General features: G+C 41.5%; 1 protein-coding gene across 3 annotated transcripts; it reads left to right on the plus strand.

Annotated features, from left to right (window-relative positions):
• The first annotated feature begins 908 nt into the window (after positions 1 to 908).
• On the plus strand, positions 909 to 20,114 carry KLHL23 (kelch like family member 23). Of its 3 annotated transcripts, none has more exons than XM_040229294.1 (4): positions 909 to 1,247; positions 2,149 to 3,363; positions 6,904 to 7,056; positions 17,287 to 19,147. In XM_040229294.1, the coding sequence occupies exons 2-4, from the start codon at positions 2,151 to 2,153 to the stop codon at positions 17,595 to 17,597; spliced, it is 1,677 nt and encodes a 558-aa protein (XP_040085228.1). In that variant the 5' UTR covers positions 909 to 1,247; positions 2,149 to 2,150; the 3' UTR covers positions 17,598 to 19,147. The 3 variants fall into 3 exon arrangements, with proteins under 3 accessions (XP_040085228.1, XP_040085229.1, XP_040085227.1); XM_040229295.1 differs by lacking the exon at positions 909 to 1,247 and adding an exon at positions 1,618 to 1,835; XM_040229293.1 differs by lacking the exon at positions 909 to 1,247 and having other exon boundaries at positions 1,864 to 3,363; positions 17,287 to 20,114.

Consider the following 20,114-nt stretch of genomic DNA (forward strand, 5'->3'; position numbering starts at 1 on the left):
ATTCAACCTTCTTTATGGTCCAACTCTCACATCTGTACATGACTGCTGGAAAAACCACAGCTTTGACTAGATGGACCTTTGTTGGCAAAGTGATGTCTCTGCTTTTTAACACAGTCTAGGTTTGTTATAGCTTTTCTTCCAAGAAGCAACTGTCTTAATTTCATGGCTGCAGTCACCGTCCACAGTGATTTTGGAGCCTGAGAAAATGGTCTGTCACTGTTTCCATTGTTTCTCCATCTATTTGCCTTGAAGCAATGGACTACACTGTAAATTCCATGAAAGTTATGGACCATCTTTCACTACATTGTTAACCAGTGCCTATGCCTAAGCAGGCACTCAATACAGTCTTGCAAATGAATGAATAAATGGAAATATTTGATATTAGGTTTTGTTGGAACAAGAAAATGAACTTTCTGGTATAGCATATAAACACCTTTACGTGATTGGACTGGCTGCCACCAGAAGAAAGACTGGAGGCTGCTCCTTCCAGCTACTCTAAATACTGGAAACTGAATCTTTGGCCCTGGCTGCTTTCAGTGTTTCTCAAAGCTCCAAGTTAACCCACACTGAGCAAATTAGTCCCCGGGGCTCCAGAGTACTCTCCTAAGGGTGGGATGGAGTACATGGGAAAATAGCCCCTACTTCTGGCATTTGGAAGGTAACCTCAAAATGAACCCCAGACCTTCAGCTTTGTTGCATTCTCTCCAACATGCACCCGCAATCCCACTCCACAATTAGGTCCTGGGCTGGGGAGAGCGACTGCAGGAGGGAGAAAGGAGGTCCCCAATCCCTATATCTGGTTCTAATTCAGGACTTAGAGAGTTTGTCCAGAGAGAAAACTCTCGGGAGTGTCTGCGTGGGGGGGTGGGGCTAGGGAGACAGGTCTAAGAGGGAAAAGTAGCCCGGGCGGTCTCCTCGGAGAAGCCTTCCCACCTGCTGCAGGGGGATTCTCGAGTAGGAGTGCAGCCGCGCGCCCGCGCGCCCACCCCGCTCCTGCCCGCAGCGCGGCCCCGCCACCCGTGAGTTCCCGCGAGTGGCCCCGCGCCCCAGCCGCGTGGGGGGCTGTTCGGTTGGAGGCGGGGAGCAGCCGGGGCACCAAAATAGGAGCCGCTTGTGGGCTGGAGCTGCGCTAGCAGGCAGCCTCCGCCGCGCCTCTTCCAAAGATGGTCAGAGGGTCCGGAGGCGCCCCCGCCCCCGCTCGCCGCTAGCCCGCAGGTCCGCACCGCGTCCCGGAGCCACTGCCGGAGGTAGGTGCGGAACGGACCCGCCGCCCGAGGCCAGCCGGCGGGGAGCGAGCGGGGCCGGGAGCGGGGAGCGAGGCCACGCCGCCTTCCGAGCCCGCCTGCGGCAGAGGCGCGGAGACAATGGCCGCGCGGGCGGCGGGCCGGGCCGGGCGCGGGGCCGTCCGCGACGCCCTCCCCACACCTGTGCCGCGGCCCGGCCCAGAGGGACGCGGCACCCGGCCCAGTGGACGGCACGCGGCGCCCTCGAAGCGAGTCCCCGCGCCGGCCCCCGGGCGGGGCGGTCCCCGGGCGGGAACGCCGGCTCCGGGCCCAGGCGCGCGGCGCGCGGAAACCCCTGCGGCAGTCCGCGGAGCTGGCGCGGGGATAGAGGGGCCGCCGTCCGGCCGCTTTCCTTTCTGTCCTTCCTTGAGCAGAGAGGCGCAGGGTTTCCCTTTTCCGAGATTTCTTCTAATCAGTTATATTTCTGTCGTCCCTTTCCTGGCAATCGATGCGACTTGAAAGGAAGACGGAGCTCGGGGAAAAGGTTGAATTGGGGCCGGCCAAGGTCCAGCCTCGAGTGAGGTGATCTCTTGGACGCTTGGATTGTCAAATGTGAGGTCTCTCTAGGACCGCTAACTCGGGGCAGATTGAAGAGATTGGGTGAATATCTCTTCTTGAGAGGATCAATGAACAATCCGGGGGCCTCATATCAGACTACGAGCTACCCTGAAATTAAATTGACGGCCATATAAATTATGAAATAGTCTATCCACGTTTTGCATTTGTGACTTAGACTGCTAAACTTAGTCTATCTAGTTTTGTATATTCGATGTTAATCAATCATTGTAATGACAGGAATATTGGGCGCTGATTATCTGGGATAATATGCAAAATTGAAAACACGTTTGTTTCATGTTTATTGCAGCCATGGCTCTAAAAGGACAAGAAGATTATATTTACCTTTTCAAGGATACCACGCATCCAGTGGATTTTCTGGATGCATTCAGAACATTTTACTTGGATGGATTATTTACTGATATTACCCTTCAGTGTCCTTCAGGCATAATCTTCCGTTGTCACCGAGCTGTTTTAGCTGCTTGCAGCAATTATTTTAAGGCAATGTTCACGGCTGACATGAAAGAAAAATTTAAAAATAAAATAAAGATCTCTGGCATCCACCATGATATCTTGGAAGGCCTTGTAAATTATGCGTACACTTCCCAAATTGAGATAACTAAAAGAAATGTTCAAAGCCTGCTTGAAGCAGCTGATCTGCTACAGTTCCTTTCAGTGAAGAAAGCATGTGAGCAGTTTTTGGTAAGGCACTTGGATATTGATAATTGTATTGGAATGCACTCCTTTGCAGAATTTCATGTGTGTCCGGAACTAGAGAAGGAATCTCGAAGAATTCTGTGCTCAAGGTTTAAGGAAGTATGGCAACAAGAAGAATTTCTGGAAATCAGCCTTGAAAAGTTTCTCTTTATCTTGTCCAGGAAGAATCTCAGTGTTTGGAAAGAAGAAGCTGTCATAGAGCCAGTTATTAAGTGGACTGCTCATGATGTAGAAAATCGAATTGAATGCCTATATAATCTATTAAGCTATATCAACATAGATATAGATCCAGTGTATTTAAAAACAGCTTTAGGCCTTCAAAGAAGCTGCCTATTAACTGAAAATAAGATCCGATCTCTAATATACAATGCTTTGAATCCCATGCATAAAGAGATTTCTCAGCGATCCACAGCCACAATGTATATCATTGGAGGCTATTACTGGCACCCTTTATCAGAGGTACACATATGGGATCCTTTGACAAATGTTTGGATCCAAGGGGCAGAAATACCAGATTATACTAGGGAGAGCTATGGTGTTACATGTTTGGGACCCAATATTTATGTAACCGGGGGTTACAGAACTGATAACATTGAAGCTCTTGATACAGTGTGGATCTATAACAGTGAAGGTGATGAATGGACAGAAGGTTTGCCAATGCTCAATGCCAGGTATTACCACTGTGCAGTCACCTTGGGTGGCTGTGTCTATGCTTTAGGTGGTTACAGAAAAGGGGCTCCAGCAGAAGAGGCTGAGTTCTATGATCCATTGAAAGAGAAGTGGATTCCTATTGCAAACATGATTAAAGGTAAGTGCAGACTGTGTTTATTCTGTATTTTTTAGGTGTTTGAGATTAGACAAAGGGTCTCTCACAGATAACGTTATAAAAAATTTATCACTTTGGAATGCTACCTTGGAGCTATAGTTGGATTATACAAATCAAATAATGCTACCTAGAATGTTATGAGTAAAAATATAATATAGCAGTCCTCAACTTGACTGAGAGTTATTTGGTCAGAGTATGCTATCCAGGCTGGAAAAGAAATGTTATTTATATAAGAAAACAGTCTAATTCATTATACCTACCCTAGAGCCTGTTTTGAATCTACATCTTGCTTTCAGTGAAGAATTTATATTTAAATCAAAGGCTAAATGAAGAGAAAAAGCTGGGTAGTTTTATTCATGTATATTTATTATTATTATTTTTTTTTGCTTGCTCTTGAAATCAAAGCTTTTTGAGTCTTGCTTTTAAATATTCACTTTTTTTTTTTCTCATTTGATCATCTGTCTTTTAAAAGGTCTTTCATTAAAACTTTGAAAGGTTTGGTCCCTGTAGGGTGTAACAAATTACATTCTTTCAAAAACTAGAGGACACATAGCCTCTGCTCTTTGTATTCCAGTCATATCTTAGAGGGTAGAGGAGAGGGGCAGATCCCCTGTCTCCTGCACGCAGCCCACACAGCCATGCACACAATTGGGTCTCAGTATTTGTCTGATAGACACTGTATTTTTTGCTGTGTTTGGTACCAGATTAGCCTTTTTGTTGTTCCCTCCTACTGGAAGAAAAGTTAAGCTGTAATCTCATTTATTTCATTACATATATTCATTGGTGCCGGGGAGTTGCACACAAACTGGTAGGTTGTAACTAAATTCGAGTCATTTTATCCCAGATGTTTCTTCCCAGGCCTTCCTGTTTCTTTTTTAATGCTAGCGAGGGTGTGGGAATCTGACCTGGCCTGGGGATCTGACCCAGTGTGATCCTTGGATGGGAACAGGAAGCCTGAGACACAAAATGGTCTTGTGACCAGGCACACTGCTTCTGAGGCCAAGCTGCCTGGGTCTAAATCTTAACCTCTCACTTACTTGCTGGTGAGCTTAGGCAAATGGTTTAATCTCCCTGTGCCCCAGTCTTGCCATCTGTACAATGGGGGTGACAACATTACATGGTTTAGGGTTTGAGAGGATTAATTTAATTTAGGCATGTGAATCACTTAGAACAGTGACAGGCACAGAGTAAGCACTCAGTAAGGGTTAGGCATGATGGTCATGAACACTTTAAAATGTTTATTTATTTGGCTGTGCTGGGTCGTAGTTGTGGCACGTGGAATCTTTGACCTTTATTGCAGCACTGGGATCTAGTTCCCTGACCAAGGATTGAACCTGTGTCCCTGCACTGGGAACGCAGAGTCTTAACCACTGGACCACTAGGGAAGTCCTGTCATGACCATCCTTATAGAAGAACGTGTCAGCTTTGTAGGGCAGAAATATCTTTCATATTCAATTACAACCTCTCTCCTACATGCCCAAAGTTTCCGCAGTAGTTGGCAGGATGGGAGAAGTGGTTTCAAGCTCAGTGCTGTTGCTGCTCTGGTCTTCACTCTGCCGGACCTTGACTCCCCCATTTACTAATTCCCCTCCCTAGAGTGGCTCTCAATATCCTAACTCCTTCCCTATGAAAGAAACAAAGAAAGTTCAGATATTTTAGCAGCTGTTGTAAACCTGGCTATATTTCTGCCTCTGCTTCTTAATGATAAGATCACAGATTCAGTGGTTTTGTAGTTTCGAGTATATTTCTTTGAGGGTTGAAATGTATTACTTTATGAAATGTTGTTAAACTGTATTTGAAACAATGTTTCTGGAAAGAAATATGCAGCAAGGGCGTCTACACCATAAAGAAAGCCTCCAAGTGTTCTCACCTTAGCCTTGAGTGGAATGGAAGACCCTCTTACACTGAAGTCCTCCCCGACCTCCTAGCTGGGTCTGAAATTCCAGAGTTTTATATTTTTTAACTTAAATTTTGATTCTTGATTATATCTGACCATCCCCGGGAAGGGTAACACTTTTGTCCGTTATGTGTACTTTTCGCAAGTGCTGGTTCTGATGGGTGGACTCACGCTGAACTTTGTTTCCCATTTGTCTCTAGGAAGAATAGCACTATGTTCCCCAATTTGTTTTACTTTGTAGTCACGAAGTGAACTAGCAGCTTTCCCCAGTCAGGAGCACCGAAATTGGGCAGAGTCAAATTTCAAATTCATTTCCTTTTTTAGTTTAGTCATGTACAGAGAAGAAATAAATACTTGACTGTTTAGGACTTCCCTGGCAGTCCAGCGGTTAAGACTCCAAGCTTCCAGGGCACGGGAGGCGGGTTCAGTACCTAGTGGGGGAACTGAGATCCCATGTGGGACTCGGTACAGCCAAAAAGATTCGTTAAAAACAAATACTTGGCTGTTTAGAAAATCCTAACTTTTTTCATCATAACTGCGTTGCTTACAAACTCACTTTTGTTTTGGAGTAGAAATGTACAGGGAGATTGAACTGCACCTTGCACAGAATGGGCTATGTAAAATGTTGCTTAAAAGACTAACCTGATGTTTTCAACTGAAATGAGCCTCCTCATCCTTCTCCCTTGGAGAAGGAAATGGCAACCCAGCACTCTTGCCTGGAGAATCCCATGGACGGAGGAGCCTGGTAGGCTACAAGTCCATGGGGTCGCAAAGAGTTGGACATGACTGAGCACTTTCTTTGCACTTTTTTCTTCCTCATGTCTTCTTCCCCTGATAAATCCACTTCCTCTTTATTTTTCTGTGGCATCGGTGTTGCCCAGTTTTCGGCGCTCAGGACCTCAGAATGAGTCTTAGACGCAGTCAGTCTTTGAGGCCCATCTGTTCCTCTGTGTCTCTTACCTGGGTATCCTTCCCCCGTACTCAAGGCCCAGTCTAAGTCAGACCCTCGGTACTTTGCACCTGGGCCAATACCTCTCTCTTTCTGACTCTTGCCCTTCTATTTCTGTAGTCCCTCTCTTCGTCTGTTTAAAATGCCCTGCTGAATTAATTGTATGTTTCTTAGTCAGGCATGAGGATCTTTTGCCGTGTCAGCTTCAATTTACCACGTCCGCTTGAATTCCCACACGACAGCCCCAGGAGTGCCACCTGCCTGCTCAAGTGCTGGGAATCAATCCGGGCTACATGACATTGCCCAATGAGTCTTTATGTTCCCCTTTCCCTCCTCTTCGGATGGCTTTCTCTTACCTCTACCTGCCAAAGGCTACCTACCAAGGCCCAGGTCAAATTCTGCCGTGATTCCCCTAGACAAAGCAAGGTCTCCTTGCTCTGAACACTCACAGGAGTTCTCTACCCTGCATTTTAATTATTTGTATTAATGTCTCACCTCTCCCTTACAAAAAAAACTGAGGAAGCCTTAAAAATTTTTTTTTTCTATCCTTCATAACTCCTAGGATAATGCCTTGTGTCTAATGTCCATATTAACAAAAGCAATAATAAACTTAGTCCAATATTCATTGCAAAACCAAAAGACCAATGTGAAGATGTGATTTCAATTTAACACACAGGCGTGGGAAATGCTACTGCTTGTGTCTTACACGAAGTTATCTACGTCATTGGCGGCCACTGCGGATACAGAGGCAGCTGCACCTATGACAAGGTCCAGAGCTACAATTCAGATATCAATGAATGGAGCCTCATCACCTCCAGCCCACATCCAGGTAACAAATTACTGTCTCAAATAGCACATGTTCTGAGGCCGCTTATCAGCATAAAAGATGCTAAGAATATGCTGGAAATAGACGGGGGAGCCTGGTGGGCTGCAGTCCCTGGGGTCGCCGGGAGTCGGACGCGACTGAGTGACTTCGCTTTCCCTTTTCACTTTCCTGCATTGGAGAAGGAAATGGCGACCCACTCCGGTGTTCTTGCCTGGAGAATCCCAGGGACGGGGGAGCCTGGTGGGCTGCCGTCTATGGGGTCTCACAGAGCTGGACACGACTGAAGCGACTTAGCAGCAGCAGCAGCAGACAGTGCTGAATTTATAGTAGACTACACTTGGGTATAATTAAAAGGCCCCAAATAGTCACATGTTCATCTGACAACAATCACAATTAACTTATTCCAATTCAAGGACATCTACAGATACTTTCCCTGATGTCTTTACATGACAGATATTTTAAGCCTGTGTGGTTAAAAGTATTAGTTCTTTAAAAAATTTTATTAACAAAGCTCCTTTTCTTCCATTTCCTATTCCTTAGTGGTATGCTTTTTTCCATTTACTACATGCGTTACAGAAAACAGAATTTTTATGGACAGGTAAAAACACTAGTCTGTCATATAGTTGGAAAGGATATCTGTTAATTCCTTTTAGGAGATGATTTTTTTTTTAAAGAAGCATGTTCTTTCTGGGTTTCAATAGGTGTGAAGCACTTACTCCTGTGATGTGCAGGGCTCTCTGTTGGCCTTAACAGTCATCACAGGATCTTGTCTGCCCACAAAGAATGGCCTGCCTTCTGTGGTGTCCTTTGTTCTTTGGCTTGTCTCTTTGGGTAAGGCTCAGGGGAAAGCATAAACTTGTTACAGTTATACCATCTGATTAAGATTCTTTTCGTTAGGAAAGTTTCATGTCACCGTATCACTATACTACTTTGAATCATTTTCCATATGGCATCAGGCTGCTACGTCAGTCACTGGAGAGCATAATCGAAATTCACAAGCTTGACCCATCTGAGAATAATAGTAATAGCTAACCTTCTTGAGCACTCTCCATAGGTCAAGTGCTGCCTAAGCACTTGGCATGAAATACTACCTTGAATTCTGACTACAACCCTGTGAGTTGGTATTGTTTACCTGTTTCACATAGTTGAAAATGGAGGCTTAGAAGGGGTAAGTAGCTTTGCCAAGGTCACGGTTTGGAAGTGGTGGTGGTTCAGGATTCAAAGTCAGGAAGTTTGAGTGCATTAACCTGTGGCATAACCAGTAAGTGGTCTGCCTCTCTGGAAGGGAGCAAGCTCTCCTGCTCTTAACCAAGGCAGCTGGTTCGACCGTGCATGGTATGTGTCACCGCACAGCTGAGGGCGAGCACACCTGAATCTGGGGCTGTGTCTCCATGTACAGGAGGACTTTCGCAACAATCAGCCAGACGCTGTCCTGGCTCTTGAAGACATCATGGAGGTAGTGATCCATCTCCTAGTAGTTCAAATATATTATCCTAGAATCCCCACAACTTTCTGTGATAACTAGTGAAATTATAGTAGAGGATAACATCATATTGAATACAGGCACGCCTTGTTTTTGTGTGCCTTGTAGATACTGCATTTTGTACACACCGAAGGTCTGTGGCAACCCTGCCTTGAGAGTTCTGCCAGTACCGTTTTCCCAGCAGCCTTTGCTCACCGTGTCCTGTCACATTTTGGTAATTCTCTCAATGTTTTCAAACTTTTCCGTAATTATTATATTTGTTCTGGTGATCTTTGATCAGCAGTCTTTGATATTCTATTCTAATTGAATTGGCATTTTTAGCAATAAAATATTTAAAAATTAACATACATTTATTGTTTTTCTAGACATAAAACATTACGCTATTGCACGCTTAATAGACTACAGTATAGTGTAACCATAACTTTTTATGCCCTGGGAAACCAAAAAATACATGTGGACCCTTTATTGCGATGCTCACTTTATTAGTATGTTCTGACTGAACTTCAGTTTCTTTAAGGTATGCCTGTAATAGCTAAAATTAGATACTTTACCCTCTGAGCCACCAGGGAAGCCCAAGTATGTGCCAGGCACTAACTTTTCCGGTACTTTCACATGTATTGATCCAGTGAAAGTGTTAATCACTGAGTCATGTCCAACTCTTTGCAAACCCGCGGACTGTAGCCCATCACGCTCCTCTGTCCATGGGAGTCTCCAGGCAAGAATACTGGAGTGGGTTGCCATGCCCTCTCCAGGGGCTCTTCCCAACCCAGGGCTCAAACCCAGGTCTCCTGCATTGCAGGCAGATTCCTTATCATCTGAGCCACAGCATTCCTGTGAACTAGATACTACTACTGTTTTATAGGTCACTGAGGCACACAGACAGTGAATAGGTTGCCCATGGTCAGCTAGCTCAGGCTGTAGTGAGTTTCAGATCCAGGCAGCCTGGCTGGGAGCCCATGCTCTGCACAACTACACTGTTACTTCATTTAATCCTCATGTTAACCTTATAAGTTAGATATTATTCTGACTTATCTTTACAAAGAAAATCCAACATATGAAAGGTCAGATCAACAAATCAGAGGGCAGTTGTCTAAATTAGAAGCTTAATTTATATTTCATAAATGGATTCCTTTAAAAATAAATCTTCTATAACACACTTAAACTGGATATGGCTTGTTGACTGATGGAGAGCCACTCCAGGTGGCTTAGTAAGACTTAAGCTAAAGGATGTAAAGCCATGGCAAATTGAAAAATCAGTCAGAAATGAATATTAAATTACAGTATCAATCCCTGGGAACATAGAATTCCACATGGAGCATTTATTCATGTTGAACATAAAATGAGAAATGAAGATATCATATTACCACCTATGTTGTATATCTTCTGTTTGGCTCTCACAGTGTTCAAAATATTTTTTAACTGGCTTGTTATCAATATTTAAAATTTAGGAGATTTCAAATAAAAATCATTATTTCTGGCCTTTAGGAAAATTGCAAGATCTGTCAACCTTGGATCTATTCCTTCCTGGCAGCAATCACTGGGGCCAGGTAGTGGCTGTTCCCTTCAGATGAGGCTTCCATTTCACCGCAGTCTATTCCATGCTTATCACATCATGGACCTTGCGGGGAGGCTGCTGTATTTCTTACCCCTAGCCTGCTTCATTTGGCTAATCTGTTATCTCCTTGGCCCTGGGAAGCGTTTGGATCTACATCCTCTGAATTATAGCAACTTATGCTTCCTATGGGGCTTCCCAGGTGGCTCAGTGGTAAAGAATCTGCCTGCCAATGTAGGAGACGCAGTTTGATCCCTGGGTTGGGAAGATCTCCAGGAGAAGGAAATGGCAATCCACCCCAGTATTCTTGACTGGGAAATCTCATGGACAGAGGAGGACTATGGGGTCACAAAAGAGTCAGACGTTGATTTAGTAACTGAACAACAACATGCTTCCTATACATTTTAGGAGTACCTCCTGAGGACTGTAAAATGTCAGTCATGAGTCTACCTTATAGATATGTAGCTTAGACTGCAACTAAATGACTGTTATTATTTTTATAAGGTAACATAAATGTTATCTTTTTTCTTAATGATTTTAAGTGTGATTGCTTTGTATAGTTGAAAGACAGGGGAGTATAATTCCATCAAATTCAAGATAACATTCCCTGGTGGCTCAGAGGATAAAGCGTCTGCCTGCAATGCAGGAGACCCAGGTTTGATCCCTGGGTCGGGAAGATCCCCTGGAGAAGGAAATGGCCACCCACTCCAGTATTCTTGCCTGGAGAATCCCATGGACAGAGGAGCCTGAGCGGGCTACAGTCCATGGGGTCGCAAAGAGTCGGACACGACTGAGTGACTTCACTTCACTTCACTTCACTACCTTGGGAAAGATACCATTCTATTGATAATTATTACGTGAGACATTAAAGATGATTAATTTTACTGCCACAGAAAGTCAGAATATAGTAGTAAATACACATACGTAACAGGAACACAAGACAGTCTTACAAATAGGCTATTGAGATTGAGGGTAGAGAGAGCGTCAGTCTGATTAAGGGGAATCTGACAATCTTCCAAGGCTTCCAGGAGCAGGTTGTTATGAGTTAGGCTTTCTGGCAGCAAGTTAGCCAAAGAAGGAACACTGATGGGAAGATTCCAGGTTTACTCCGGTTCTTGGGAGTAGAAGTGTGAGTGAGGCGCAAGAGGGAAGAATGAGAGACTGAGTGACAAAGTGCATTTGAAAATCATGTCACGGAGGGCTTTGAGTGGCCTCCATAAACTTTAAAAATAGAGAACTACCAAAGTTTCAGAGCAAGAGAACGCTGCACTGTCAGTTTTAGTTTTAAGAAAAGAGTTCCTTTGAGAGTAGACTGGGAGAAAGATGGCAGGGAGGCCTACTAAAGCTGTAATAGGCCAGGTGAGAAATACTGAGAGCCTGCAGTGGTAGGAGTGGAAAACAGGCAGGTGTGAGGAATAGTACTGGTTCACCATTGATTGAATGGTAGTGATCACCCCCCTTGGGTGATTGGACATTGGAGATAAGGGCAAGACTGTCTGGCTCATTGACTGGCAGCATTGAAGTAGCAACCAATGGGAGGGGAGAAGTGGAGGGATGACAAGCTCAGTTTTGAGTGAAATGTCAAGAACTAGTTACTTAGACAGTAAAGAATCTGCCTGCAGTGCAGATCAAGTTTCAATCCCTGGATTGGGAAAGATCCCCTGGAGAAGGGAATGGCAACCTTCTCCAGTACTCTTGCCTGGAGAACTCCATGGACAGAGGAGCCTGCTGGGCTAGAGTCCATGGGGTTGCAAAGAGTTGGGCATGACTGGACAACTAACACAACTTAGAAGTGCTGTTCAGAAAGCAAAGAGAAGTGTGGTTCTGCAGTAGGAGGAAGAATGTGGGTAAATACAGAGACCTGGGCATTGTTTGCTTAGAGATGATGGCCAGGTGTGGAGGTGAATAAGATGCCTTGGGAGGTTGGGACCAACAACACATAAATGAGAAACAGCGTTAGTTAAAGGATGAGCTGAGAAAGAAAGAAGAATGTGTGAAGAACCCAGGAGAAGCAGTAAGTGATAGGGAAGAAAAATCTGTGGAGAGCTGTGTCCAGTGGGGAGAATGTTCTCTCTTGGCTCTGCCATTTATTTACTTGTCTAATCTTGGGCAGCAGCTTAAGCTCTTGGGTCTTACTTTCCAGCAAAATAAGGAAGTTAGATTTTAGATAAGCTTTACAGCTCTTTTCAGTGAGAAAAAAATCTTAAGTAAAAATTTTAAAGCATTTTTTTTTAAAGTGGATATTGAATACCTGAAAATATTATGGTTGTTTCTGAATGCCTGCGTGGCTTTGTTCCGATCACTCTTGTAAAACTGAATATCGACTCCATGTTTTTATAGTGAACATTTGTGTGTAAGCTCTGAGCTATTTTCATACTGGGTTTGAAAATGCTCATTCATTTGTTTGTCCAACAGATATTTGCTGAGTGCTTTCTAATGCTGTGTATAGTGCTAGGAGCTCGATAAACAAGATACAGTACCTTAGCCTCAGTAGCTTCATAGAGTAACCAATAAGAAAAAAGTCAGTTACAGTTGAGTAGGTTTCCACCAACTATAATAGAACATTATGTTGCATTTGGGTAATGGGAAAAAATACCAGGAATCACTTTATTTTTATACTTTTTAAAAACTGAGATGTAGTTTATGTACAATATAAGTTCTAGATGTATAAAATAGTGATTTATAATTAAAAATTTTTAATACTCTATAGTTATTATAAAATATTGGCTGTACCCCCTGTGTTTTACAATATATCCTCTAGTTATTTATTTTATACATAATAGTTGGTACTTTCTTAATCTCCCGCCCCATCTTGCTCCTCCCCCATTCCCTTTCCCCACTGGTAACCACCAGTTTGTTCTCTAGATCTGTGAGTCTGGTTCTTTTTTGTTGTATCCACTAGCTTGTTATGTATTTTAGATTCCACATATAAGTGATTCATGCAATATTTGTCTTTGTCTGCCTTGCTTCACTTACCGTAATATTCTCCATGTGTGCTAAATTGCTTCAGTCCTATCTGACTCTGAGACCCTATGGACCATAGCCCCCCAGGCTCCTCTGTCCAAGGGATTCTCCAGGCAAGAATGCTGGTGTGAGTTGCCATACCCGCCTCCAGGGGATCTTCCCAACTCAGGGATCGAACCTGCGTCTCTTACATTTACCTGCATTGGCAAGAGTTCTTTACCGTTAGTGCTACCCGGGAAGCCCTAATACTTTCCAAATCCATCCATTGTTGCCAATGGCAAAATTTCATTCTTTTTTTATTGTGGAATAGTATTCCTTTATATATATATTATACACACACACACCATATCTTTTTTATCTGTTCATCTATTGTGTTTTTTGCTTTGTCATTTAAAAAATGTTTATTTGTTCATTTTTATTGAAGTTTAATTGATTTACAATACTGTGTTAGTTTCAGGTATACAGCACAGTGAACCAGTTATATACATGTATATCTCCACTCTCATTTAGATTCTTTCCCCACGTAGACCATTTGCAGAGTATTGAGTAGAGTTCCCTGTGCTATACAATAAGTCCATGTTGTTCACCTGTTTTATCTATGGTAGTATGTATATGTTCATCCCCAAACTCCTAATTATCTCCCCACCACACTACCTACTTTGGTAACCATATGTGTTTTCTATGTCTGTGAGTCTATTTCTATTTTGTAAATAAGTTCATTTGTATCATTTTTTTAGATTCTACATATAAGTGATATCACATGGTATTTGTCTTTGTCTACTTTCCTTCACTTAATACGATTATCTCTAGTTCTACCTATGTTGCATTCTTTTATTCCTTTTTATGGCTGAGTAATATTCTGTTGTATAAATATATCACATCTTTATCCATTCATGTCTCCATAGACATTAAGTTGCTTCTATGTCTTGGCTATTGTAAATAGTGCTACAATGAACATTGGGGTGCGTGTATCTTTTCAAATCATGGTTTTCTCCAGATGTATGCTTAGGAATGGGATTTCTGGAAGATATGGTAGGTCTGTGATTAGTTTTTAAGGACCCTCCATACTGTTTTCCCTAGTGGCTATACCAATTTGCATTCCCACCAACAATATAGGAAGGTTCTATTTTTTCCACATCTTCATCAGCATTTATTGTTTGTAGATTTTTTGATGATAGCTATTCTGACCAGTGTGGGGTAATACTGCATTGTGGTTTTGATTTGCATGTCTCTAATAATTGGTGATAATGAACATCTTTTCATATGCTTTTTAGCCATATGTCTTCTTTGGAGAAATGTCTGTTTAGATCTTCTGCCCTTTTTTGATTGGGTTGTTTGTTTGTTTGATATTGAGTCACATGAGCTCTGTGTATTTTGGAGAATAATCTTTTGTCAGTTGCTTCATTTGCATATACTTTCTCCCATTCTGAGGGTTGTGTTTTCATTTTGTTTATGCTTCCTTTGCTGTGCAAAAGCTTTTAAGTTTAGTTAGGTCCCATTTGTTTATTTTTGTTTTTATTTTCATTACTCTAAGTGGTTGCAAAGAGTTGGACACAACTGAGCGACTGAACTCTTTAAGTGGTGGATTGAAAAAGATCTTGATGCAATTTATGTTAAAGAGTGTTCTGCTTATGTTTTAAGAGTTTTATAGTAAATAGCCTTACATTTAAGTCTTTACTCTATTTTGAGTTTATTTTTGTATATGGTGTGAGGCAACATTCTGATTTCATTCTTTTCCATGTAGCTGTCCAGTTTTCCCAGCACACCACTTACTGAAGAGACTTTTTTTTTCTCCATTGTATATTCTTGCCTCCTTTGTTGTAGAGTAATTGCTCATAAGGATATAGGATTAACATATAGAAATCTATTGCATTTCTATACACTAACAATGAAAGAGAAATTAAATAAACAACCTCATTTACCATTGCATCAAAAAATAAAATGGCTGGGAATAAACTTGCCTAAGGAGGTAAAGACCTGTGCTCAGCAAACGGAAGCACTGATGAAAACAATTGAAGATGATGCAAACAGATGGAAAGATATACTGTGTTCATGGATTGGAAGAATTAATATGGTTAAAATGACCACATTATCCTGAGGCAATCTAGAGATTCAGGGCAATCTCTATCAAAACACCAAGAGTATTTTTCATAGAACTAGAATAAATAATGTTAAAATTTGTATGGAAAAACAGAAGACCCTGAATAGCCAAAACACTCTTGAAAAAGAACAGAGTTGGAGGAATCAGTGACTTCAGTCTATACTACAAAACTGCATTAATCAAAAGAGTATAGTACAGGCACAAAAACAGATACATACATCAATGACTCAGAATAGAGAGCCCAGGGGTCACTTTATTTTGGACATTTTTGTTGCTATGTAAAGATTGAGATTCTTCTTTAACCTGAGTCACAAAACGATGATTTTTTTTGGTAAGATTTGAATAATTTAAAAATAGCCTACTAAGCTTACTGTTGAATCATTTATACCAACTGATAAAATTTTTGTATCATCATTAATTTTCACAGTAACCATTTAACAGAATGACTCATAATTTATATAAATAATATGTCACAAGTACTCAAAAACTGATGAAATCCTATAAAAATTCTACATTTATTTAACTGAAAAGGAATAAATGGGTTTTCAGAAGTGGGAGAATTCTTGGATGTCAGAAACTGGAGAACATCAGCATGTGGACTCAAAGCAGAAATACCAATCTTCGCAGACTTTTCCTTATGCTTTGAAGCCTAAATAGCAGCAGCTTTGCTGATAAGAACCTGTCTTCCCTACTTACAGGGGAAATCAAAGAATGATGGTGCATTCTTTCTTTCTAAAGAAGGCCTTGTAAGTTTTTTTCCCATGAAGTATTGGGAGTGCATATTTGGGCACAGAGGGTACAAGGTACAGTTCATTCATTGATCCAGCAAGCATTTACTGAGTCCTTACAAGGTGCCACACATTTGCCATCCTCCAAATAGGATGGGGCATTGGGCAGGACACGGTTCCTGCACTGCTGGAAGGAAGAGAGAGGCTGTAAACAGGAACCACATCAGATCGTGAGACGCGCTACAGAGGGAATGAGAGTAGGGTGATGTGGTAGAGACAGCTGACTGGTTCCTGCAGGTTGGTTGACAGGAGAAGCCCCAGTGAGGAGGTGACAGTAAGATGAGAACTGCATGATGAGAAGCAGGCAGCTATGTAAAGAAAGACTTCCAGACAGAAGGAACAGCTCAGGAGTGGAATGCTAACTCTTCATTTGTTTGCTATAATATTCATCCCACTGACAACTCCCGCTCTTCCTTCAGGTCTGTAGTTGACATTCCATAGAATGAACTCCCAGGCTGGGAGAGATGTGAGCGCTAAGAGCTGGGATGTTAGAAACAGGGCCGGGACTAGCTACAGGCAAGCGAGACACCTGAGGCACAAAACGGAAGGAGTCACTTGGAGAGGAAGCACCTCGTCATGGTTTGTGCTCTAGGCACATCACTTGCCTCATCCTAGACACAGCCCTGGGAAGAAGGGAGAGGAAGTGAGGTTGCCAGAGATCCCAGTGCCTTGAACAGCCAGCAGGTTTGAATATGGAAGGGGAGATAAAATGGAAGAAATTAAAACAGCCTGGAAGGCTCAGCCCCAAGAAGTGGACTCCCAGCTCCAGGACACAGACTTCACACAGCAGCCTTCTGCCTTTGAGCACCTTCCACAGCTTCTCAAGGTCACAGACTGTAGTTCCCCTAGTAAACTGGCTTGTGTTTCTCTAACTTCTTGTGTCCTTAACTTAACCAGCAGTATGAGAGAGGCAAGCATCTGTGGCAGCACGTACCAGCTGAAGGTTAGCTGCTAAGGCCCGAAGGATCCTACACCAGTTACCTAGGACATGTTCATGGCAGAGGGACTCTGCTGCTACACCTTTTACACAGAGGCATAGAGAAAAGGTGCCTGTGCTGGGAAGTTCCCAGAAGGGTAGTGGTCTGAGGATGAGTTCTTCCCAGCACCCTGAGAAGCCAGTTTAAGGATAATCTGAAAGACAGTGGCAGGAACTAGTTATCTGAACCTGATGACTGGAAGTGGATTTTAAGGGTCCATGTTGCAGTAGTGTGTGCTGGAATCAAAATGTCACAACTACTCTATTTTTGTAAGCCAAATTGTAAAGCATTATTACATCACTACCCTGAGGTATCTCTTCTGTTTGTTTACCCTAATAAAAATGTGCTTTCTTTTTTCTTTTTAATAGAATATGGATTGTGTTCAGTTCCATTTGAAAATAAGCTCTATCTAGTTGGTGGACAAACTACAATCGCAGAATGCTATGACCCTGACCAGAATGAATGGAGAGAGATCGCTCCCATGATGGAAAGGAGGATGGAGTGTGGTGCCGTCATCATGAATGGATGCATTTACGTCACTGGGGGCTATTCCTACTCAAAGGGGACGTATCTTCAGAGCATTGAGAAATACGATCCAGATCTTAATAAGTGGGAAATTGTGGGTAATCTTCCAAGTGCCATGAGGTCCCATGGGTGTGTTTGTGTGTATAATGTCTGATCAAGTCCAAAGAAATGACCAAGTAATCACTGTTTCATGGTGTAGTAAGAAAAGAATGTAGGGTTTGGAGTCTCTTACTTGTTCCTGTGGCCTGGCACGTAATAGGTAAATTCTTATTCCTAACCCCCACTCTACACCTCAACCTAGTGATTAATGGTCAAGAAAAATCTTTTGTATATTTACAGTTGAATAAATCAATAGAGTGAACACCTGTAATCTTTGCTCATCAAAGGTGATTTGGAATGCTGGACACTTGGTCAAAGGTGAAATGCCTTTGTAGCAAATTTTTTCTCCTGGTAGCAGCAACACTGGGTGTAGGTCAAAATCATTCTGTGGAATGAGGTGTCTCTTAGGATCCTGTAATGTAATAGTGTACATTGTTTCCACTTAGCTAGCAAGGAATTTGAAATACAAGGAGGAATATTCTCTACCTCTACAAAATCAACACTTAAGCTTTTTTTCACCTTTAGAATTATTTAGAATGGACTTAAGATTAGTGTTTTTCCTTCATAGTATGTATTATTTATTGTTATGATTATTTACTGACAACAGAGATATACAAGATACTGTGCAGAAGATTATTACTATTCATAGAGTTTATAAACTAAAAGAATGGAAAATACAAAAAACTGCAGAGAAAGTAGTTGAATATCTGCTGATCCTAAGAACTATTTTTAATTTTCAGCTTTGATGTAAATTGCTAGTTTAGGTATCTTTAATTTAAGCATGTTAGAAAATGCTCTTTGTTCATAAGTATAGATATGTGTCTGCATATGAAATTGAACTTTGAGCTGGAAAGCTTGTAGAACATTGTAATATAGTAGAAAATACATTAATGAAAAGAAATTTGAATTCATTTTCCACTAACTATAGATTTTGTGAACTGGATTGAGTCACTTAACCCACTGTCAGTTAGAGCTTCCCTTCCCAGGCACACTGGTACTTTGGGTGACAGAGGTGCCTAGACATGGATCCCACATCTCTTGGGGTTGCCTGAGGTGGTCTGGGTGGCTGCAGCTTCTGGGCTAGAAGCATCTTTGTCCATTTTCTCCATCGTACCCACCATATCACTTTCCAAGTGTGCCATAACTTGAGAAAAGTTTGGAAGCGTTGCTTAACTCATCTAAACTTAGTAAAATCTGTTAGATCATCTACCCACACTCATCATTTTTTAAGAGGCAATAATTATTTTTAACCTTAAATATGTAACTGTAAAACTACCTAATTCTTCTGACTTATTTTTAAATTTTAGAAGGAACCTGTTTAATGCATTCATTTCAAAAGCCATTTTAAAAAGACATAACCCTTTGGGAATAAATATGGTACTACATAGAAAGGGCCATAATAATGACCATATCTTTTCCTCATAAATTTTACTCCTTGATATTGTAACCTAAAGCATAACAAACAAACAGAAAGATAAATGCATGAGGTTGCTTATGTCTGCATTATTTTCAATAACAAAAAATTGGAAATAATCTAAATGTCAAAGAAGAAAGTGAGTTAATAAAAAGAGTGAAGTCTTATACTGCCATTAAAATAATTGTTCAGAATACTGTGTAGAAACGTGGACATGTCTGTGATATGATAAGTAAAGTAAGAACAATATAAAATGATATGTACACTATTATGACTATAAAATCTTCATGCATGTGGAAAGTAATATGCAGAACTGAAATTCACTGTGTTAGTGTAGGGGATATGGAATGATTTTTAAATTATTTAAATACTTTTCTTTAATATTACTTTGTATTTTCAATAAAAATAAATAAATCACTGTATATATGGTAAAGCTGCTTGAATTGGGGCCAGTTGAATTGAAGAACAGTTAAGCTTCTGAATTAATGAAACAACTAAATTACAGACTATTTCATCCTGTAACTGAATTATAGGCAATCTTATTGCCTTTAAGAATATCTGCATTTAATGCTGAACCGATATTTTTTTTATCCAGTAGTACTTTAGAGAGCTCTTTTATGAACAGATGAGAACAGTTAGGATCATCTTTACCTCCTTTTCAGCTTGTCCAGATCTTATAAAATCCTGACTTAAGCCTAACCACTGGGAATTCTTTCCTAACTGTTTCAGCCACAGTACAACTCCCACTGTCACATTTAAAGAATTTAACATTTATATGTGCATATTATGTCTCTTGGCTAATTTTGAGATCATGAATCCCATCATAGTCTTCTCAGGGTCTAACATTTCTGAAGGATGATGGTATCAGTTTTACAGAAAAGTATCTGGAGGTGCGTGAAGGATCTTGAAAAATAGTTTGTGATCTGAGATGTTTTATTTCCAGCTCCTGTTTTCTGCAAAAAATTTTTTTTTCGCTCTTGATATATGTACCAAGAACGGATTAAGAAAGATCAGCATTTCAGTTGGAATTGTTCCAAGTTCCAAATCACTGTTGTATGACTGAGAAATATTTTATTGTAATTAAATGTAAGCCATTGCTTTTGAGGGGGTGGCAAACACTATTTTACAAAACAATTAAAGTTGTGGAGATGATTTTAA

This window comes from Oryx dammah, unplaced genomic scaffold (genome assembly GCF_014754425.2).
Source record: "Oryx dammah isolate SB20612 unplaced genomic scaffold, SCBI_Odam_1.1 HiC_scaffold_27, whole genome shotgun sequence".
Taxonomy (NCBI): domain Eukaryota; kingdom Metazoa; phylum Chordata; class Mammalia; order Artiodactyla; family Bovidae; genus Oryx; species Oryx dammah.

Bases quoted from the DNA above. Each gene is read 5' to 3' on its own strand.
- KLHL23 (XM_040229293.1), top strand. From the start codon at position 2,136: ATGTTTATTGCAGCCATGGCTCTAAAAGGACAAGAAGATTATATTTAC. The intron at 3,364-6,903 runs GTAAGTGCAGAC...TTTAACACACAG, and splicing joins TATTGCAAACATGATTAAAG to GCGTGGGAAATGCTACTGCT. The intron at 7,057-17,286 runs GTAACAAATTAC...TCTTTTTAATAG, and splicing joins CACCTCCAGCCCACATCCAG to AATATGGATTGTGTTCAGTT.